Genomic DNA, 23615 nt, shown 5'->3' on the forward strand with positions numbered 1-23615 from the left:
TAGTCTTTGTCCTTGTGGTTATTGGGGCAACTGGTAGTGCCCATCAGGCTTTTCACCTCGTTATCTGTTTGAGATAGAACATTATAGTCCTGCAAAGACTGAATGAAGGGAATTTATCAAAAAGACGGGTAATATCTGGGTCTAAAAAATTTGTTTGTGGAGTCACACTTCCTGCTTCTTTGGGAACTAGATTATGGTTCACTGTTCTCACTGGGGGAGGAAAAAAAAGTCATTACTGTTCAATGAGCTGTTGGCTAAAGTCAGGCCTCCATTAAGGAAAAGAGAGTACTTGAACCCATGCATATTATGTAGCTCTTTTCTTTCCAAATCTATAAAATACTAATACCCATCACGTTTTATGGAAAGAGTAACAAAGAATTCTCAGAAATGCTCTATGCTCTGCTCTCAAACAGAACCCCTCTTCCTCCACAGTTGATCATTTATACATAATTATGTTATGAATTAATTATTGTTGTGCATTGTGTACTTTTAATTATCTTTTGGTTCTTTCCTGTATTGCTCTGAATTTTTTCCTTCCCACATCATCTGTCCACATCACCATTTCATTCTTCTCTCATTCCCATTCTCCCACTTCCCTTGTCTTCCTTTTTAATTTTTTTTTAAAAAACATTAGATATACAGTACCGTATCAGCCCCTTTGGGCCCACAAGCCCGTGTCACCCAATTGACCTACAACTCCTGGTACATTTTGAACAGTGGGAGGAAACCGGAGCACTGGAGGAAACCCACACAAAGGAAGAACGTATAAACACCTTACAGGCAGCACGGGATTCAAATCCTAGTCCCAGCATTGTGCTAATCAGTATGCTTACAATGTAACCAACGCTTTCACTGTCTTATCCCTTTACATTTGTCTGCATTTTTCCTCCCCCTTCTAGGGCAATTTCCCAACTCCTCTCTTCTTCCCCATCACTTTCTTCTTCCCACCTTAATTACATCACCACTCTCTTCTCCTCCTCCCTCATTTGGGTTAGAAGGTTTGGTGATAAAGTGGGGGGGGGGGGGGGCACTTTGTTCAGCAGATTAATTATGAAAAAGACCTACCTAGATTAGGTTTCTATTGCTATACTAATACTAGCTCTATGAAGCATCTTTAAATAACACTGCTGCAGCAGGAGAAACACCATGAAAATAATTTCTTCTCAGGCAATTCCTCAGGTTTGTGGAGGATCTGCTTTCAATCTAGTTCTGTGGTTTCTCAAGGGACAAAATGGCCTTATCCAGAATCTGAAGATATTGCCACAGCATGGACAGTTGATTGACAAGTGGATGGATGAACGGTAAGGTATGATGTGCACTCCTTCCACTGTTTATGATTGATACCAAGTATTCCTTTAAAATTTGAGAGGCTTGTTGTCTTCCGAATTTCCTTGATTTTGAGTGGCAGGGGTTATCATCAGTTGGTGAGGATGTTATATTTTACCAAGTCTGAAAACAACCAAGAAATGTGTTCTCTCTTTTGGTAATCTCTTGCCATGACAGATGGGTATGTCGCAGCACTAATTTTTGTGGCCCTTGCACTTTGTTATTTTGCATGCCACAGAACGTCTGCATGGGTAGCCACTATTCGAGGGTTATCAAAGTCCTTGTCAGCCAACAAGAGGTGGATGTCTTCTGGCATATAATCTAAAAACAACTACTCAAAGAACAAGGCCTATAGCTGTCTGCCAGTGCCAACATGTCGTTAATTAACTTTGAAGGGACATGGTCCCCCAGGCCATCGATATGGAGGAGCTGTGCAGCTTGCTTGTGTCGTAAGAGATTGTAAATCTGGAGAAGGAGGACTTTTAGGGCTTCGTAATTGCTGAGAGCTGGTGGGTCCCAAAGGAAATCCACAACTCGACTGGCCATTTCCTGGTCAAAGATGCTACCACATGATACTACCACATGATAGTACTTAGTGGTGACCACTTCTATCTTGCGAGTGTGCAACTGTGCCTCAGCCTGTCTGAACCAAACTTCAGGTTGGGTGGTCCAAAAGACAGATAGTTTGAGAAAAACCACTGCATTGTCCATGTTAGGTCCAAAATCCGTTTGAACCTGTCAGGGTCACCAATGTAGCAACTGTGTCACAGTGCAAAATGAAGAATGAGAAAATGATCAAACGTAGTTGAGTCCAATTTCAGTAAAAGTGATTTAATCAAAAAGTCACGCGCAGCTTTTTAAAACCCTGCACATTCCAAATGATGTAATTGCATTGTGACATCATGACATCACTCAGAACCTCCTGATCCGGTCTGATTAAGCCACCGGTAAGCCACTATGAAGGTTTCCTAAAGCAGCAACCATGAACTTGGAAATGAACCTGGCCAAGTGATCAGAATTTCAGTGGGAGATGTAACGTGAGCACATGATCACAGTTCCCTAAATGTCATGGAGGTTATGAATAAGCCAAGACCTCGAAGGAAAATACTAAATGGGGATAGGACAAAACGTGATGCAAGCAGGGCAACGCGCAAGAAATGTTGCGCTCATGAGCAGAGTCTCGAGAGAGGAAGGAGATGGTTGTTGAGGGAATAATAAAAATGTTGATGACATTTCTTATGTGCTGAAGAAAGAGTGCATGTGTTCTTTTAATGATTTGTGTAACATCTATCTAGGATTTTTTTTCCTCAGAGGATGGTGGGAATGTGGAACAAAATGCCAGAGGAAGTGATAGAGGCAGGTTCGCAACATTTAAAAGAAGTTCAGAAAAAGTACACAAATAAGAAAGGTTATTTTGCAAGATATGGACCGAAAACAGGCAAATGGGATGGTCTTGGGTGGACAATTTGCTCAGCATGAACAAGGGCCAGTTTCTGTGCTGTAAAATTTCAAGATTCCACATGATATAGAGATAACTGAGGAAGACTATGTCTGTGGATAGAAACAGCAAATGGAATTTAAAAAAAAGGGACAGGCAAGCTTGCTTAAAAAAAGGGGAAATGTTTGGCCTCTGAAATGCCAGAAGCAGTGGTAGAAGCATATTCAATTGGAGCATTCAAAAGGGTACTTGCTAGGCTGGGCCGGTGGCTGTCAGGGAAGAACTTGCTGGACCACAGAGAGATGGATTCCAGTGGATGTAAGGGAAGAACTTGCTGGACCACAGAGGGATGGATTCAAGTGGATGTAAGGGAAGAAATTGCAGGACCACAGAGGAATGGATTCCAGTGGATGTAAAAGAACTTGCTGGACCACAGAGGGATGTGTTCCAGTGGATGTCAGGGAAGAACTTGCTGGACCACAGAGGGATGGATTACAGTGTACTTAAGGGAAGAACTTGCTGGACCACAGAGGGATGGATTCCAGTGGATGTAAGGGAAGAACTTGCTGGACCACAGAGGGATGGATTCCAGTGGATGTAAGGGAAGAAATTGCAGGACCACAGAGGAATGGACTCCAGTGGATATAAGGGAAGAACTTGCTGGACCACAGATGGAAGGGTTCCAGTGGCTGTCAGGGAAGAACTTGCTGGACCACAGAGGGATGGACTCCAGTGGATGTAAGCGAAGAATTTGCTGGACCACAGAGGGATGGGTTCCAGTGGATGCAAGGGAAAAAACTTGCTGGACCACAGAGGGATGGATTCCAGTGGATGTCAGGGAAGAACTTGCTGGACCACAGAGGGATGGATTCCAGTGGATGTAAGGGAAAAACTTGATGGACCACAGAGAGATCGGTTGCCCTGCGAGGAGCCCACGCAATGGCCGCCTGCGAGCTCCCTCCTTCCCGCAGTATTTTTCAAACCAAACTTATTGTGGTTGCTAAGATACCAACAACCAATCGGATTCGTGTAGAGTGGAGACCGCGACTGGGCGTCGGGTGGCGCCCCCTTCTACCGGCTCGCGCTGGCGCGAGGGGTCGCTGCAGAGCCGTTAACGGAACAGGTGGCGGCGTACCGTGTTTGCGGCTCGACCTCCGCCCACCTCGTCCGCTCGTTCTCTGCTCGGTGGGTTTCATCGTTATTTGGAAAACTCGCCGAAAGCTTCCGCCGGCTGGTTGAACGGGATACGTGAGGCCATCTAATCTTAGCAACCCTTTCAACTTTGGTTTAAATTTCTCAAGGGCGGAGACGCAGGGAGGCTCCGGCACGATTGACTTCGGTTGGAGCCAATCGCGTCGCGGAAGAGGAAGGAGTGGGTGGAGCCAAGGGTGGAGTGAGGCCTGTGGGGGGGAGGAGCCAATAGGCGCGGCGCCGGGTGAAAGAGGCGGAGCCTGGGCCCGCTGCGCGCGACGGAGCGCAGGTGGGCGGGTGCGAGTGGCGCAGCCGGTCAGGGCGCTGCACGGCAGAGTGCCTCTCCGGTATGGTGGCGTGCGGTGCTCGGGAACAAGCTGTGAAATCTCACTCGAGCAACCTCTGCTCGTCCGTGCGTTGGAAGGGTGCGTGTTTCATTGGACGGGTTGGGGTTTGTTCAGCGGGTTGGAGGAGGGCTTTGGTGGTGGTTTCACTCCCAGAGGGCGGAGTGGTGTGGCCCGGGTTAATCCCCTCGACTGGAGTGCTCACAGCAACACCCAGAGCCCCAGCTGCAGCAGCCTGGAGGTTTGTCAGGCTGCTTTCTCCAGGACTTGTTGCATGGTAAAGGAGTGATTGGAAGTCGTTCGTGAGATGTGACACAATCAAGTTCGCGGCGAATTTCGAACTATTTGGTCGAGTCAGGAGGCAACTGGAAGTTGTTTTCTTCTTTGGTCGGCGGACTTGAATTTGGTTCTCTCTTTAGCGAGCTGAGAGCCTGATGTGTTAATGCAGCTTTGATTTGATGGGTAAGGGTTTGAGAAAGACATTTAAAAGTTTTCTGATGAGATTAAATGGGAAGATAGATATTGTAACTTCACTGTCCACCACGAACTGTATTCTGAGTTGATCATGAAATTGTGTAGATGTTGGGGTGGATTCAAAAATAGGCAGTTAAACTTAATATCCGTGTACTCAGTGTTAATAGTTGACATTCATTTGGTTTATTTCAATATTGTCTTCTTTCTGCATTGCGTGACTTCTTCCAATTGTGAGTGAACGCCCAATGCAAAGTCATTCAGGGATTAGTCTTTCCCTTACGCCTGCTTCGTTGGGAAAACTGAGGTTGCTGATGGTGAAATAGATTTTTTTTTAAAGAAAAGGATCAATGATATGATTGCTTTAGTGTCTGTTTGAAATGAAAATCCATTTTGGCTCGGTATAGTCCGAATAACACAACGTCTTGTGATCTTGGTTGCGTTAACTTGAATTTACTGCCGTTTCAATGTTGTACTTAAAACCAATGAATTGGATGGATTGTGTACCCAGGTCAATAAATTGGAATCTAAATTGAAACCTTGTCAGCATCATCTGATCTGTTAATAAAATGAAAGTTGAGTTAATTTATTCGACAGATGGACCATATTTGAAAGTTATGCACCCAACCCATGTTTTCATCTCGTATATCATCTAGTTCATGTAACAATATAATGTCTTTTATTTTTATTTAGATAAATTAATCTTAAAGCTACAAAGGATTTTCACACATTGAAGACAGTGTGATCGACAATCTTTTGGAACTACCTTCTTTCAGTCCAGAATTCTGCGTTTTCTTTCCCACTCCAGTCCGAGATGGGTAACGGACTTTCAGATCAAACACCCATTTTATCAACCTTTCCATCTTTTCAGTCTCTCCATATCGTTATTCTGGGTTTAGATTGTGCTGGGAAAACCACGGTTTTATACAGATTGCAGTTCAATGAATTTGTCAATACTGTTCCAACTAAAGGATTTAATTCTGAGAAAATCAAAGTAACTCTGGGTAACTCTAAACCAGTGACTTTCCATTTTTGGGATGTAGGTGGTCAGGAGAAATTGAGACCACTCTGGAAATCGTACACTCGTTGCACAGATGGCATCATCTTTGTTGTGGACTCTGTCGATGTGGAAAGGATGGAAGAAGCTAAAACTGAACTGCATAAAATAACCAGGATCTCTGAGAACCAAGGAGTGCCTGTGCTTTTGATTGCCAACAAACAAGATCTCAGGAACTGCCTTTCTCTTGCTGAAGTGGAAAAATTGTTAGCATTGAGTGAATTAAGTTCCTCAACACCATGGCACCTGCAGCCAACCTGTGCCATAATAGGAGATGGTCTTCGAGAGGGACTGGAAAAACTTTATGAAATGATTATCAAGAGGCGGAAAATGTTGAAACAACAAAAAAAGAAGAGATGACTCAATAATAATTGAAGATACAAAGATGCATTTGTATTTTTGAAAATTGAGATTGTTTCTACACTGGTCATTATATCTGTAGCTTTTTATTTGACTCATTTGAGACCTGAGCCTGGATTGTTTTAGTGGGATCAAAGTTGAAGGTGCATGTGATGAAATAAGTATGGCAAACAGTTATACCAGCATAAGACTGTCAGCATCTTTTATAGTTTGCTTGACCAAATGATATTTAGATCTGTAGTACTTGTTCTATGTTGATCAGCCTTCCTAATGGTCAAATACGTTTGTGTGTATTTTGGCTGTGTGTTTCAATTTTAGGTTTGAAAGTTCAGGTACCTGCCACAGCACAAGGCTTTTTTTTAGGTCAACTGAACACTGAAAAATATTTTGTGGTTGACTATTGTAAAATGAGGAATATTTACAAATATATGGGGGAAAATAGCTGCTACAAATTGTAGTTTTAAAACTGTTTAAGTGCTTTTTTTTGAAAGGAGTTGCTTAATTTTGTCCGGAGAATATTTAAAATGAAATACTACTGGTATTAAAGAAAATGCAAGCACAAAAGTGCTTCTACGTTTGTAACATTAAGGTTGCTGGCAAGTTTGTATCAATTATTCAATGAACAATGTACAGAGTCATAACTGAAGGTCTGGATGAGGAGGGTGAAATCAATGATGGTTAACTGACCCTGAACTTTGAGTACTGAAGAGTTTAATGACACAGGAATATTGTTTGTTCTTGTTACTAATATACGTGTGACCATGAAGTCCTAAGTTCTAAGCAGTGTTACTTTGGGGAAATAGAATTTATGCCATTATATAAGCTGTGACATGAGAAAGTGATAGACACAAAGCTGAAGGTCTGCTCATCTCATCTTGTCAACTGTAAAATTTGAACAATAAAGGTGTTTAGGGCAGCTTTGCCATGAATTATTATGGTGCCATCTTTCTACGGGTCTCGTGGAAATTTCATTTGTTTAAAGATTGCAATGTTTTCGATTAGTGTTGATATTAAAACAAAAAAAACCACATTTTTAGTGAAGAGTTGGGAAAGGACTGAATGTACACCTATTTTAGCAGGAGTTATACTTTTTATTAGACACTGGCTACCAACCAAACCTAGATTGCATTCTATGTTAATGCAGATGAGGAGTTTGCACAGATTGTATAACTCTTAAGAAGAAGGGGGGTGGGGGGGGCAAAGTTTTACAATGTGTATGCAGCTATCTTTCCTTTAGTAGTTTGCTGCTCTTGTGAGTTTTCCAATATGAGAGTTATTGAAGAATTTATTATTCCTTTATGTAGATAAGATAGATTTATGATGTATGTGATCTACCTTGTGTGACATTTTTCCTGTTTATAAGCCTTGTAATTGTTACTGAAATATGTATGACAAAGGAATGACCCAGACTTTATGATTGGCTTGTTGTTTTAAAATAACTTGCATTTCTTAAAACAAAATCCCAGGGATTATTCTGATCTGATTTTTTTTTAGCTTGTAACATGGAGTTGTTGATCTGAACAAAACAAAGATGAACTTGGAGTGGTTTGCAGTTAATGTATGTATGCAAAACCAATATTTTTTGCATTGAAAGGTGATCAAAATGTAGCTTTACATTTTACTGTCAAAATATCAAAGGTTTAAAAATTATTGAAAGTTTAGTGGATGTGCAATTTCCAACTTTTTCCCCACTCTTCAGATATAGAGACTTTAGATGGGTTGAGATTCTGAATGTTCAAGACCTGTGCTTTTGTGCACATTGAAACTGAAATGTCACACATTTTGATGAATGGAGATCTGGGTGTCCCACTGATGATAGAGAAAATCTGTGGCATGAAATAGGCTATAGTTTGCACAAAACATTTGTTTCCTTGTTTACTTCCAACGTTTTACAAATTCATAAAGGTAGGTTAGTTTATTATCATTTTGTTCATCATTGCTAAACCTGATGGCAATTAATTCTTGAAGGTAAAATATAATTGCTATTAAAAATTGTCTGATTTTCTATCTCCAAAGACTTTGCATTCGAGACAGCAAAAGCTTTCTTTGATTAAATGAGGCTGTTTGTTGAAATATTATTGTACCGATTTTGTAAATATCATCTTGACTTGTGCAGTGACTTTAAGAAATGCACTTTAGGTGTTCATTAAAGATTAACAGCTTTGTGTAACATCTGTTTTAATAACTGAAGGACTTTCAATGGATCTGTCTCTCTATTTTATGTTTACCATCTATACTTGTGACATTTCCTGTCACTGATTAGAAAAAAATGATTATATTTATATAAATGTTGAATCTTAATAAATACAACTTTGAAAAAAAAAGTCATGCTTCTGTCTTGGACCAAGTAGAAAGCTTTACCAAATGGTTTTCATATCAGCTTTCTTTATTATATTTGAAGTTTTGATTACTTTTTTCTTTTTGGTTTAAGTGTTCAGTATATTTCTAGTACAGTATTGAAAAAAGCTGCAATTGCATTCCTTCATTTTGTGCTTTCTGTGTTATTAAATCAAAGTAACAAAATCTTAAACTGTGAACACTGATTCTGTATACTAAGTGGTGATGCCAGATCACATTTGAAGCAAAAGAAAAGGTTCCATGTATTGTTATAATGAAAGTTGATAAACCTGAGACACGCATCGTGAATTGTATCCAACTCCTCAGCTCTCGTGCTCTCCACCCTCTTCTGAGTGCTACGTCCAATGGTAACACAACACGTTAGGTGTGCTGTCATCTGTCCTGCAGCATGTCTCTGGTTTCCTAACTTCAAAGCTTGGGTGTGAAAGTCAGAGATGAGCTGGAATAAGAAGGATGTGATCAATAATATTCACCAATGCACCAAACATAGATGTACGATTCATCGCAGTTGATAATTGTTTAATACACAAAAGCACTAGAGAACCTCAGCAGTTGAGGCAGAGTACATTGGAAGCAAATATATACAACTAATGTTTTGAGCCTGAAACTTTTATTAAGGTATGAGAAAAAAGCAGACAGGCACTTGAATAAAAAGGCAGGGGAAGGAATATGGGTGGGAGGCAAATGACAGAAGTGATTGGGGGGGGGATAGCTGAATCAATGTGGAGAAAAGGGGGTGGGAAGACAGAGTAAGGGAGACAGGGATAGGAAAAGAGAGATGAGGAGGGGCATAATGGAAAATGGAGGAGCCCATGTTAATGCCAAGTAGTTGATGGCCTAGACCGGTGGTTCTCAAACCTTTTTTCATTCCACTCACATACCACTCTAAGTATTCCCTATGCCATAAGTGCTCTGTGATTAGAAAGGGACTGCTTAAGGTGGTATGTGAATGGGAAGGGAAGGTTGAGAACCACTGCTCTAGACCCAATTGTTACTGAAATATTTTGCTTGAGAAATATTGTCATTGGCCCATTTGGAGTTATGAAACCATGCACATTAGGTAATTAGGTACGATTAAAACAGTGGTTTTCAAACTTTTTCTTTCCACCCACATACCACATTAAGCAATCCCTTACTAATCACAGAACACCAATGGCATTGGGAATACTTAAAGTGGTATGTGAGTGGAAAGAAAAAGGTTGAGAACCACTGGCCGAGACAGAATATTGGGTGCTCTCCAATTTGTGGGTGGCCTTGGTTTGGCAGTGCATGAGACTTCCCACCATATCCTCCTATGACTTCTTGCCTATAGGCTTGTGCTGCTCCCCTGCCCCTTCTCTCCTCCCCCATCTTTATTTTCTGGTGCCTGTCTGCTTGTGTATTACACCATAATTGTAGCATTTGCAGAGCTTTTGCTGAATCTTGTCCTCTGTCCATAAATGACATATTTGACATTGACATAGTTACTTAGAAATTATTTTGGTACTCCTTTCAAAGAGTATTTCAAAAAAGCAATAATTAGTGTTGTATGTCTACTGGCTTTCTCGGACGCTTACTTCTTTACTGTGGTTTTCCAATATTAGTTATTTCTTGGTAAAATGAGGGACCTTCTGATTTGTTGTCTGAGACCTCAGCATTTCACATCTTTCCTGCATTTTACTGTCATCTCTTCAACATTTGGTTTTATAAACCTTCTGGAATAATCTTGAACATTCCTAAAGTAACTATAAACTACCCTAGAACCACCAAAAGATTGACTGAAACATTTTTTTTTTGCACTAATAGTAACTTTTTTTGTCTTCTGCATTGTGAAGATTTTATTTGTACTATCGGTGGATCCTTATGGCCACAGCATACAAGAATTTTGGTGCATCTCTATTAGTGTACTAGTGTAAATGACAAACATATATTTTTATAAGATCATGAGAAATGGGAGCAGGCCACCTGTCCTGTCTATCCTGCTGCCTCACTCAATAGATCATGGCTGATCTGGCTTTTGTTTCAGCTCCACTGACTCGTCTATTCCCCATAAAACTTAATTCCCCCACAGTTCAAAAACCTATCTCTGTCTTAATGTATTTATTCATGAAATTCATTTTAAAAAAAGAAAATGGGTGTTGGCCTATATTAAAAAGATGAAGATTGATATTGTCATGAAATGCATTTAATGGATATTATCTACCAGAATATATTGGAGAAATATATATTACTGCATTCATTTCATCATCTTCTTTGGCCTCCATGGCCATGGTCAATTGTGTGCTGCACCTCTGATGGTCACTGTGGAGCGTCCTCTCCAGGGTGCAAGCCAGGGCAGAGTTCATAGGGAGATTTGTCTGTTGCCCATGCAGTAGGATAGTGGTCCTCAACCTTTTTCTTTCCACTCACATTCCTGATGCCATAAATGTTCTGTGATTAGAAAAGAATTGCTTAAGGTGGTATGTGGTGGAAAGAAAAAGGTTGAAAACCACTGTTTTGACTTGTAATGCAAAGATTGAATTTTCTCTGCTGATGTCAGAGTCCTATGAAGTACTTTGGACCTCTAAACAAAACACAGGTACTCTATCTTCCTGTCATTCAGAAACAGGAGCATCCATTTCCACATTCTAGAAGGTGCTGCGGTGGTAATTGTGAATTTTGGATCTAAAATTAAAGTAATCCATGATTTAAGTGGAAGATGACAAAAACAACACTTTCTCATTTTGTGCATAATTTCAACACTTGTATTTGAAGCGCAAAGCACTTTTTTCTGGTCATCTACAGATTTAATATTTCTCAGATGAATGATTTGATAGAGGTGTTTAAGATAATGAGAGGGATAGATAGAGTTGATGTGCAAAGGCTTTTCCCATTAAGAGTAGGGGAGATAGATACAAGAGGTCATGGGTTGAGAGTTGACAGGCAAAGGTTTAGGAGTAACATGAGGGGGAACTTTACTCAGAGAGTGGTTACTGTGTGGAATGGATAAGTATATGGATGGGAGGGGGATGGAGGGATATGGGCAGAGTGCTGGTAAGTGGGATTAGAGGAGGGTACTTGGATCAGTGCGGACTAGAAAGTCCAAATTGGCCTGTTTTCATGCTCTTATTGTTATATGGTTATTGTAATAGTCAGTGATTGAAATAAATACTGTAATCTTGGCATTGCCTTCATATTTATATAATTTTCCTTTCCTATTAATGAGATTGGCAGATCTTTCCATTTCTGTTTTCTTTTTCTATTTTTTTTAATGGTGGTATAATTAAGCTTATCTAAATTATGTAAATTATTATGTCATTATTTCTAAGTATTTAATTCTATCCTTCCATTTAAATCTGCTACCTTTATGGTATCTTTCATAATCAGAGTTTTGCAATAGCATTATCTCACTTTTCTCCATATTTATTTTGTATCCTAATATTCTTCCACATTTTTCTAATATTGTTTGTAATCTTATCAATGATTCAGTTGGGTCAGACATATATAATTAGCACATCAGCAGCAAATAAACTGATTTTGTTCTTCCTATCCAACTTTGAAGCTCTTAATATCCAGATATCTTAGAATCTCTGCCAAAGGTTCAATAGCTAGTATGAATAATGCTGGAGACAGAGGACATCCTTGTGTACTCACTCTACTCATGGGGAAAAAATGCCATTTTGTTATTTCTGCGCTGGGTGGGTCACGTCTCCAGAATGGAGGACCATCGCCTTCCCAAGATCGTATTATATGGCGAGCTCTCCACTGGCCACCGTGACAGAGGTGCACCAAAGAAAAGGTACAAGGACTGCCTAAAGAAATCTCTTGGTGCCTGCCACATTGACCACCGCCAGTGGGCTGATAACGCCTCAAACCGTGCATCTTGGCGCCTCACAGTTCGGTGGGCAGCAGCCTCCTTTGAAGAAGACCGCAGAGCCTACCTCACTGACAAAAGGCAAAGGAGGAAAAACCCAACCCCAACCAACCAATTTTCCCTTGCAACCGCTGCAACCGTGCCTGCCTGTCCCGCATCGGACTTGTCAGTCACCAACGAGCCTGCAGCAGACGTGGACATACCCCTCCATAAATCTTCGTCTGCGAAACCAAGCCAAAGAGAGAAGAAGAAAGATAATTTTAACTAGCGGCTTATGATAGAGTTTTTATCCAATTTATAAATTTTCTACCTGTGCCAAATGCTTCCAACGTTTTATAAAAAAAACATTCTAATTGGTCAAATGCCTTTCCTGTATCTAAAGAAATAGTTATGTTTGGATTCAACCTTAATTTTGCCATATGTATTATAATGAATAATCTCTCTAGACTATTTGAAGAATGCCTTCCTTTAACAAACTCTACCTGATCTGCATGTATTAATTTTAGTAAATACTCAATCTGTGGGCGAGTGCCTTTGCTTGAATTTTATAATCAGCATTCAGCAATGATGTTGGTCTCTATCTTTCTTCGGTAGCACTGTAATTATAGCAGTTGAAAAAGGTTCCGAGAGTGTCTGGATCTCCACTGCCTAGTCTAACACATTCAACAACAAATCTTTAAATTGTCTATAGAACTCAGGAGGGAACTCATCTTCCCCCTGCGACTTGTTAGCTTGGAAAATACCCAGAGCTTTCTCTATTTCTTCCTTTCTAAAAAGTGCATCCAAGTCATTTTTCTGTGTCCCCTCCCCTCCCAAAGTTTAGGAAGTTCAACATTTAAATTTTCTTCCATCTTATTTTCATCTACTGATTCGGATTTATATAATTTCATATGGATTTGTCTAAATATACTATTTATTTCTTTTTGATTATATGTTATAGTTTCTGTTTCTATTGCATTTCTCATTCTGATGACTCTCCTAAAAAATCACTGTTTCCCTTCTGCTACTTTGACCCTCAACATTGCAGGATGTATCATCGATTATTTCAAATTTTTAATGTAGTTTTTTCAAATCTTTAAATTATTTTCTTTGTTTAATCAAGATCAAGCTAAAACCTTGAAAAAATAATACCTTTTCATGATCAACCTCAGGTGGGCCATTATTCTGTTTAAGAATAATGGTGCTACCAGCATTATCTCCTGTTCTCGATAGCTTAAAAGTCTCAGCAGAACTGGCCTTGGTCTCTGATCACCTGCTCTTCTGGATCCAAGAGTTTTGTGAGCTCTCTTGATATGCAGTTTTTCTCTAAATTTGATTTCTCCCAACATTTGTGGGATCCATTTTTTGAAAAGAAAATCACCAGGTCTCTTCCCTCGATTCTTTCCTTTAGTCCAATAATTTGGACATAATTTCTTTGACTAAAGTTCTCCATATGATCAATTTTGTCAAGCAGTCCCTGTTTATCCAACTCCCATTTTTTCCTCCTAAGCCCAAGTTTTTCTAGCGTTTTTGTCAATTCAGACTCTGCTTATCCTATTCTCTCCATCAGGCCTTCAACAATCTTTTATTTTGGTCATTTTCTCCATCATCACTGTTTCAACACCTATGAATTGGTTAATTAAATTTTCCATTTTTTTTTCCAGGATGGTGCTCAGTTTTTGACCCGACTCCCCTGTTTTACCTGGTTTTGCCGGTTCTGTCACCATTTTGCACCACTCCCTTTTGGACCTGATGTTCCCAGTTGTATAGGAGATTCTTCAATCTTTGTTCTTGGCTGCCTTGGCTTCTTCGTGCTAATAAGATGATATATAAGAGACCCTTAGAACTCCTTTGAATATTAGAAACCTTTGAACCTTTTTAGTGTTTATGTTCACTGTTTAAGAAGAGGTGAAAGGTTAGATGCAGTTTGGTGTTTTGGGGCCTCTCACTGACTGGTACTAATTGAAACAACCCTGTGGTGCCTAAGGAGGGAGTCAAAGCTGAAAGTGCAGGAATGTGTGAAGAGATATGGAAAGATAAGGGGTCCTGATGTTTTCTGAGTCTGAACACTTTGTTCGAAACAGCATGTTTCTCAACCTTGATGTATAATCTGAGACTACAAGTGGGGAGGGGAAAGGGGAGGGGAGTTGCAGCTCTCCTACATGATATTACATGAATTTGTAACCTTTTGCTATTTTTCTTGAATGCATAAATAGTTGATCCATCTTTTTGTTGGCCGAAGACCCTATGAGACTGCTTCAAGTGTGACAGCAGTAGAGAGCTCTTCCAGGAGGCTACCTAATAAAGAGTTAACCCATAGATCTCTGTGTGTTGTGCCTGTTTGCATTGGGAGTGACGAAAACCAGAACAGCACTAGTTTTATACATTTTGATGAAATAAATCTTGATTTTTCAGATTTGGCCATCTAATTTAGTTCTCTTCATGGAGAGCTGAACCAAAACGTGTCTGTCTAGGTCCTTCGCTTGGCCACATCCTGTCATCTTTTGAAAGCATGTTGACTGCATCACAGCCAGGTAATTTTCAGGCTGTAGAAAATAACAAGCATAGCCAAGTCCATCATGGACTCCTCCCTCCCATCCATCGAAGACCTCTATGTGAGGTCTATGTTTTGGCCCCCATCACCCTGGTCACAAACTTCTCATTAATTACTTCAGGAAGAAGGTACAGAAGCCTAAATACATTTTCCAATGGCTATCAGGCCTTTGATTCTCTCCTTAATTTACTAATCATAAACTACTCTGACAGCACAAAAGGTCTGTCTGCACTATTGCAGCACCACATTTTTTTCTTTTTTTATACTGTGGTATCTGGACTTGCAATTTTAATTTGCCATATACTATACACTGAATATACACCAAGGCTCTGATAGCTCAGTGGTTAGAGTACTGATCTTGAAAACCAGAGGTTGTGAGTTTGTTCCTCATTGTAGTCGCATTTCTGAGCGAGGCCCTGGACAAAGTGGCGACTCTTCTTTCGGTAGACAAATTAAAAATGTTGTGTATGTTGCATTCTAAACGTAGTATTTCATGACAATAATGGAACCATCTTTTTTCCCTCGAGGGCCAGAGCAAGTACTTATTCTGATGCATATGCACATTGTGCAAAGTGTATGGCATTAAATTAATTTTCATTACATCTGGAGATTGGAAAACCTGTTAATCATGGGTTTATCTTGCTCCTTGCCTCCTATATTTGATTTCTAACATTTAATAAATGAGTTACAATTCTTGAAACTAAATCTATTTCCTTGTCGACATGCTGAGTATTTCCAGAATTTCTGCTTTTATTTGTTATGATTCTTAGCAATTCTAATTATTGGCCTAAACCTCTACACTCAAAGCTTCACTTCAGTCTGTTGAAATCTTTTGTGCTTCTCTTGTGGCCAGCAATTGTTACACTCCAGCACTACTACCTGCTGCTGCCTTTAATTGCCATGGCTTGAGTTCTAGTGCTGTGTTTCCTGGCACACTACACTAACAAAAACTTTGACCCAGCAGTTTTGTGTTTCTCAGCTGCAAAATTAGAGGTCCTGCGTTCAGGGTCATTAATCTTCATAAGATTCTGTGATTTGTTTCTCTCAAGTATTTTTTAATCAAATTATACTAGTTTTTGCAGATATTCTCACTCCCACTACAAATGCAAAGAGCATGTGGTTTGTGACTCACTAATGCAAAGATGGTGAGTACTATATTAATGGTGGAAACCAGGAGCTTCAGAACCCACTTTGGGGGTGGGGGGGAGAGGGTGGGAAAATGGCATTGCTGCTGCTGAGTGTCCTACTGGCTGTTCCTGATGCAGACTGCTCTGTGCAGGATTTTAATGGCTTGTTAAAGGATCCAACAGGGCTTTTAAATCCTGCAGCTACTGAGGTCTGCACCCAAGATGGCGGTGTCTGTGATGAGCAGTGTACCATGCAGACTCGCATGGCATCAAAAATGGGGAGGAACACCTGCCCCTCTTCTCCCACCTCCCCAATTGAGAAGGAGAAGCATGGAAGGCAACCCTGCAGGGAAGGTGACAACTACAGCAGACAAGCGAGGGACTCGGTGGCTGAAGGACTCGTATACATTGTAGGCAGTTGGTGACTTGCTATGGGCTGCTGGCAACGCGGTTGAAGGATTCACAGAAGATGGAGCTGCTGGAGCCTGGATCATAGGAACTAGGTATTGGAACCAGGATTCAAGAGGGTGATGAGGACAAGATGGGCTCCCGAAGGGCCATGGGTGCTGAAGGCTTCCTGATTGTATTGGATGTTTGGACCTAGAGCTTGGGTTGCCAATGGTTTGAACAGGAGCCTGAGCAACTACAGTGTCCGCGGGAGCATTGGAAGCAAATTCATAGGCATGGTCTCTGAAGGAACTTTCATTTGCTTTGCTTTCTGTTATTGCCCAGGGCACTGAGCAATGCTAATGGTTATCTTAATTTGCCTTATGGAAGACAAAAGTTGAGGTACATCATGCATATTATAATGTGTATTATTATGTGACAATAAAATGAACCTTTGAACCTTGGCTCTATTAAACAAGTGCTAGAGGAAACCAGGTGATTGAGAACTCATGCTGAATCATGTTGAAGACTGACAACAACTAACTGTTAAACACACTACAATGTTACAAGCCCATGAGATTACAAAGGAATTAACAGCACAGTTAGTGCAAAGCTGTTACAGTGCCAGCTACCCGGGTTTGAATTCGGTGCTCTGTATGTTCTCCCTATGTGTGCTAGGTTTATTCCAGGTACTCCAGTTTCCTTCCACCTTCCAAAACATAGGCTGTAGGCAATTTTGTATATTTTAGGGCATGAGCTCATGGCTGGAATGACCTGTTACTGTGCTGTATGTTTAAAAAAAATTTTTTGATGAACTCATCTTTTTTATGTTTGAACAGTGAAATAGTTTCAGTTCACTTGCAATTAAATGTGTATCCTATTCTGAGAAACCCAATTGCCTTGCTGTAACTAAAGTGGTGAACAATTTTGAAAGTAATAAACATGAATAAATATTTATTGCATTTGCTTTAAAATGTTATAAAATGAAGCACATATAGAGGAACGTAGTTTCAGTGTTGAGGATCTTTCTCTTAGAAAATGCTGATACCATGATAAAGAAGGTTTTTTTTTAAAAAAGGTATTTGTCGAATAAATGATCCTGTTCCTTAAGAACACAGGAGTAAGAGTAGATAATTTGGGCCATTGAGCCTTTACCAGAATTTTAAAGGATCATAGCTCATCTAATCTTGGTCTCAACACAGCTATTCTCTCTACCCCTTGGCTCCCTTGTAGTTTAAATATCTGTCTAACTCTGCATTCAATACGTTCAAAGATTCTGCTTCCTCGGCTCTGTGATAGAGAATTCCAAAAATCTACAACCCTCTCAATAAATTCTTACTTGTCTATTCAAATGAGAAAACACTTATCCTGAAACTATGCTCCCTAGTCCCCAGTATGAAGGGTATAGATAGAATAAATTTGAAACAAGAGCTGGAGGACATAGGTTGAGGTGAAAGGCAGAATGTTTAAAGGAAACATTAGGGGGTATTCTTTCGTTTTGTGCAGAAAGTGGAGAGTGTATGGAACAAGCTGCCAGCTGAAGTAAATGTGGCTCAGTTTTGACATTTAAGAAAAATTTGGATAGGTACATAGATGGAACGGGTATAAAAGCCTATGGTTAAGGTATAGGTCCATTGGGACAAGGAAGAATAATAGTTTTGGCATAGTTTTGATGGGCTGAAGGGCCGGTTTCTGTGGTGTAGGTTCTATGGTTCTAGATACTTCTGCAGGTGAAAAGGTCATTGTCAGTACACAAATTGTTAAATGCATCTCCAGTGTGCATGTTGAATTCTGTTGGGTAGAAAGATTGAGAATACGAGTGTTAGGGACAAATGCATGAACCTAACTAAGAAATGCTAAAATTGCAGATGCTGGATCCTTGAATTAGCAATGAGACACTGGAGAGACTCAACAAGTCAGGAACCTTTGAGAAAAATGGTCAATCAACATTTTAGGCTAGCATCCTTTATTGAGATTAAAGTAGGGAGAGCTGATGGTATGTATATCAAGGGTGCTAAGATGTTGGGGAAGAGCTAAGAAGTGAGATGGAGATATAGACAAAGTGATTGGGGTGGAGGGTAGGATAAAAGTAAAAGCATAAGTAGGTAAAGAAGAAATGGAACTAGTTTAATGTTGTGGGTTATCTGGAATTGGTAAAGGCTGATCCAATAGAGATATTTAAAATTCTCTTAAAGAGGCATATGGATGCAAGAAACATGGAGGTTCTGAGGGAAGAAAGAGTTCATTGATGATGCAGTAGGCTGTAGCAAAGGGCACTGACTGCTGTATCTTTTTTTTATAGACATGCAACACGGTACATGCCCTTTTTTCCCATGAGCCCATGCACCCAATTGACCTACAACCCCAATGAAATTTGAATGGTGGGAGGAAACCAGAGAACCTTGAGGAAACCCATGAGACATCGAGAATGTGCAAACTCCTTGCAGACAGCATTGGATTCTAACCCTGGTGGCTAGTGCTTTAACAGTAGGCCCTTTCAAATTGCCATGTAAAATGGGGTTAACTGGGCAAGTTACTTGGTTAAAGACCCTATTATCAGGCTATTTGAAAGGTCTGAACTGGGCAAGCTTGGTCAAAATCCACCCGGGTCCCAGAGCTGCCTCAGAGGTGGTCTGGGAACCCAGTAAAACTTACTGGGGTGACCTCCTCTGCCAATTTGAAAGGGCAGATGGCTCATCCAGTTAATCTGGTGATATCAGGACTTGTGTGTGTGCATCACAGGAACCCCTGGCTGGCTCAATACAGGATCAATTGGTGTCTTCCTCATGCATAAGCCCCTTGCCACTGGAACTGCTCTGGCACTGACAGAATGGTTTCAGTGGCGTGGGGAATTATGGATAAAGAAGACTTCTGTTGCTCCTGCATTGTGCTGTCGCCACTTTCAAAGTGGACTGGGATGTGGTGGCAGCACTCCCCCCCCCCCCGTTCACAGTGGCACCCCCATAATTTTTGGGTGGATTTTGGGGTGGTTTTCATTTGTTGGAAGACCTATTTTTATAACCATATAACCACTTACAGCACAGAACAAGCCAGTTCGGCCCTACTAGTCCATGCCGTAGCAAATCCCCACCCTCCTAGTCCCACTGACCAGCACCCGGTCCATACCGCTCTAGTCCCCTCCTATCCATGTAACGATCCAGTCTTTCCTTAAATGTAACCAATGATCCTGCCTCGACCACGTCTGCCGGAAGCTCATTCCACATCCCCACCACCCTCTGTGTAAAGAAATTTCCCCTCATGTTCCCCTTATAATTTTCCCCTTCAATCTTAAACCATGTCCTCTAGTTTGAATCTCCCCCTTTCTTAATTGAAAAAGCCTATCCACGTTTACTCTCTGTCCCTTTTAAAATCTTAAACACCTCTATCAAGTCCCCTCTCAATCTTCTCTGCTCCAGAGAAAAAAGCCCCAGTCTGCACAACCTTTCCCTGAAACTCAGACCCTGAAATCCTGTCAACATTCTCGTGAACCTTCTCTGCACTCTCTCTATTTTGTTTATATCTTTCCTATAATTTGGTGACCAAAACTGTACACAGTACTCCAAATTTGGCCTCACCAATGTCTTGTACAATTTCATCATAACCTCCCTACTCTTGAATTCAATACTCCGATTTATGAAGGCCAACATTCCAAATGCCTTCTTCACCACACCATCTACCTGAGTATCAGCCTTGAGGGTACTATTTACCATAACTCCTAAATCCCTTTGTTGCTCTGCACTCCTCAATTGTCTACCATTCAATGTATATGACCTATTTAAATTTGCCTTTCCAAAATGCAGCACCTCACATTTATCTGTATTAAATTCCATCAGCCATTTCTCAGCCCACACCTCCAGCCTTCCTAAATCACCTTTTAATCTACGGTAATCTACCTCACTGTCCACAACACCACCAATCTTTGTGTCATCCGCAAACTTGCTTATCCATTTCTCTACCCCTACATCCAGATCGTTAATATATATAACAAATAATAGTGGACCCAGGACCGAACCCTGAGGAACTCCACTAGTCACCGGCCTCCAATTGGACAAACAATTGTCTACCACTACTGTCTGACACCTTCCATCCAACCACTGCTGAATCCATTTCACTACCTCCTTATTTATGCCTAATGCCTCCACCTTTTTTCCTAACCTCCTGTGGGGAACTTTGTCAAAAGCTTTACTAAAGTCCAAATAGACAACATCCACAGCTTTCCCTTCATCAACCTTTTTTGTAACCCCCTCAAAGAACTCAATCAGGTTTGTCTTGTGTTATTTCTTCGACTCTGATTTTTCTAATGAATCAATCTTCTTCAACAATTCCTTCTTCTGAATCCCCCAATCCACGAACGAATCATACACTTTTTTCATTTAGCTTTTTCAATCTTTTTAAAGTTATCTTGAACAGTGTCCACTGATTTTATACATCTACTAACATCACTTTTAACTACATTAATATCTTGCTTCATATTAGTCATTTCTTCACATATAGTATTCATTTAATTTTCACTTCCATAAATCCTTGAGTCATCTGAGTAGACATCTGTATTGACATATTTTCCATTTGATGAGCAATCCCTTCCAAAATTATGAACACAGAATCCAGTCCAGGTTCCATCACTTTCCTTTGAGGCCTACCTTCTATGGTCTCAGTCTTCAGTTTTTCCTGTGTTAGTTCCTGTAATGTTGATCTTTCTTCCTCCTCCAACATTATATGTCCTCTTCTGGATCTCGTCAGCTTGCCGCCGTTCAGGCTCCCCCACAGCCCACACCTTGTCCAGTAATTCCCGGACCCGCTACGCTCCGCGCATGCCCGGCAGAGTCACCAACTGTGCAGGTGCGTCTTCCGATGCTACACTGCGCGCTCCCAGACCGCTTGGCGGTATTGCAGGCTCGTGGGTCTGTCTTCGCTCGGCCAATCCGCCCGCGACCCTGGATTCATGGGCGAGCCCGTCACTGAGCTGGCACCATCTTGCGGTTGTGCAATCGGTGCCGGTGTAATATTTAACCAAGCAGGAGTCCTCTGAGACTTGGGGACTCCAGTCGATGACTCCGTGGCTTCAACTTGGTAAGTAGGCCTCAGTTCTTCAACACTTTTGTCAGGTAATTTCTTTTGCAATTGAGCTTTTGATTTTTTCACGTTGGCAGCCATTTCAATTTTCCAATGTTCCAAAGTCTGTAAATACTATTCTTAACCACTTTTATAAATTTTAAATTTGGATATTTAGAAGTCTAACTGGGGGAGGGTGCCATCTTGCCACTCCCTCCCCCCTCCCATGCTTCTTAATGCTTATCTACTTTGGCTTGAATATGCATACAAGTCCTGCGCTGCTGCTTTAGCGTAACCTTTGCACTCTTAGTACGTTGTGCCACTTGTTTCGTACCTTCAAAATGAAGCTTGTTTTCTCTGGAAGATTGTGATGCTTGTACCTTGAGTTCATGCTTTTGCAAGCCAGAAGGCTCTGGCAGTTTTCCAACAACATATTTGCACTATCATTTGGGGGTTGGGTGGGTAGAGGAATCAAGAGACAAGTGAATTTTTCAAACTTACTTCTCAACTATTTTCAATATTTTGTTACAGTAAGGCTGAACTGGTGTTTAAGTAATTTGATAGATATCTGAAAGGCATTCAGACATTATTAGTGGTGAGCTGTTTCTTCATTCCAGTTAGCAGACTCAGAGACAGTAATTTCTCAGAATTTTCTTCTGCATTTTATTGTAGACCATGAAACGATGAATAGAAAAGAAGAAAGTATTGCCTAAAGAGAGAAAAAGACTTCTTGTATGTTGATAATGAGCCTATCTACATAGCAAGCTGCTGTTCACTTGTGATAATGTGAAATAAAGGGCTGGGCTTTCTCAAGACTGAGGGTGATGTGGCATGGTAATGAATTCATAAACAAAGCAAGAAACAGATTAGGTAATCCACATAAAGGTGGTTTTACCAGCTGTATTTTAGCTTTTGGCCTATCCATGGTAATTTATTTTTTTTGTGTGTGGAAACTATACAATATTAAAATAATTTGTAGTTTGAGGCTTTTGTGTCATATCTGTGAAATAATCAAACATTTTGATCATTATTTGTCTGTTTTTGTGTACTTGGTCTCACTTCCCCTTCCCCTCCTCCCCCCACCACCCCCAACAATAGAGATAGTTGCCTGTTTCTCACACTTTCTCCTACCAGCCTCTGCATAGTCTATCATCCTTCATTTCTGTCAGCTAAAATGGGCCCCACCTCTTGCCCTCCTCCCCATTTTTTACTTTCCACAGGACCACTCTCCCCATGACTTTTTGATTTGTTAATATCTCTCTCCCTGTCCCCTAGCACTTACTTTTGCAATAGTCTGTACACATCCTCGCTCCAGGTGCTAAACAACCCTTCCAGATCAGGCACAAATTCATACATTTCCATCAGCCATATCTACTGCATTTGGTGCTTTAGATGTGGTCTCCTCCTCAGTGAGACAAAATGTGATTTGAGCACCATTTTTGTGGTGCATCTGCAATGACCAGCTTGAGCTCCCTGTTCGATGCCATTTCAGCTCTGCTTTCTGTTCCCACAATGATGTCCAAACTGGAAGGACAACACCTCTTATTCTGTGTAGTTTATAACCCAAAGATATTAACATTATATTTTCCAATGTCAGGTAACCTTCATCCCTTGTTCCCTGTCAATCATCCTCTGATCCTCTCAGATTCTCTAATCCTCATTTTTTTCCCCCTCCCCAACAGCACCCCCCTCCCATCCTATGTCACCCAGTTTCATGTTCCTCCCCCACCTGGTTCTACTTGCCTATCATCCAAACACAACTGACAAGGTCTCCATCCTTACCTCATTGGTTCTCTCTGTCGATCATCCCTGCCTTAATTGGTTTCACTCATTGTTTTCCTTACTTTTCTTCGAGACTCTATCTCCTCCACCCCCTAACTCAACATGAGTCAATTTAGCCCTTTTTTCTCCTGATCTGTATCTACTTATCTTCCTGCTGCTAACTCCAAACTCAATGCCTCCTACTCTTCCCCCCCCCCAAAAAAAAACATATGGGTCCATCAGCAACTCACCACATCTCTGTCCAACCCATGCCTCACCTCCCCCTGTCACTTAGTCACAATGACCATCTCTTTTAAACTCAGCTATAATGCAGGTTCTCAAGCCATTCCTTTGCCTGTATGGATGCTGCCTGACCTG

At 40.9% G+C, this 23615-nt stretch overlaps 1 protein-coding gene and 1 long non-coding RNA gene across 7 annotated transcripts in view; one reads left to right on the forward strand and one right to left on the reverse strand.

Annotated features, from left to right (window-relative positions):
- Positions 1-4534, reverse strand: part of LOC138751459 (uncharacterized) — a 28665-nt gene extending 24131 nt beyond the window's left edge. The window contains exon 1 of the long non-coding RNA XR_011349951.1: positions 3900-4534. This is a non-coding gene — a long non-coding RNA (uncharacterized lncRNA). The remainder of the gene's footprint in view (positions 1-3899) is intronic.
- Positions 3814-8357, forward strand: arl4aa (ADP-ribosylation factor-like 4aa). Of its 6 annotated transcripts, none has more exons than XM_069913744.1 (2): positions 3814-3949; positions 5464-8357. In XM_069913744.1, exon 2 carries the CDS (start codon positions 5585-5587, stop codon positions 6185-6187), a length of 603 nt encoding a protein of 200 aa, XP_069769845.1. In that variant the 5' UTR covers positions 3814-3949; positions 5464-5584; the 3' UTR covers positions 6188-8357. The 6 variants fall into 6 exon arrangements, with proteins under 6 accessions (XP_069769845.1, XP_069769849.1, XP_069769847.1 ...); XM_069913748.1 differs by lacking the exon at positions 3814-3949 and adding an exon at positions 3990-4012; XM_069913746.1 differs by lacking the exon at positions 3814-3949 and adding an exon at positions 4214-4302.
- The last annotated feature ends 15258 nt before the right edge of the window (positions 8358-23615 follow it).

This window comes from Narcine bancroftii, chromosome 1 (genome assembly GCF_036971445.1).
Source record: "Narcine bancroftii isolate sNarBan1 chromosome 1, sNarBan1.hap1, whole genome shotgun sequence".
NCBI lineage: Eukaryota > Metazoa > Chordata > Chondrichthyes > Torpediniformes > Narcinidae > Narcine > Narcine bancroftii.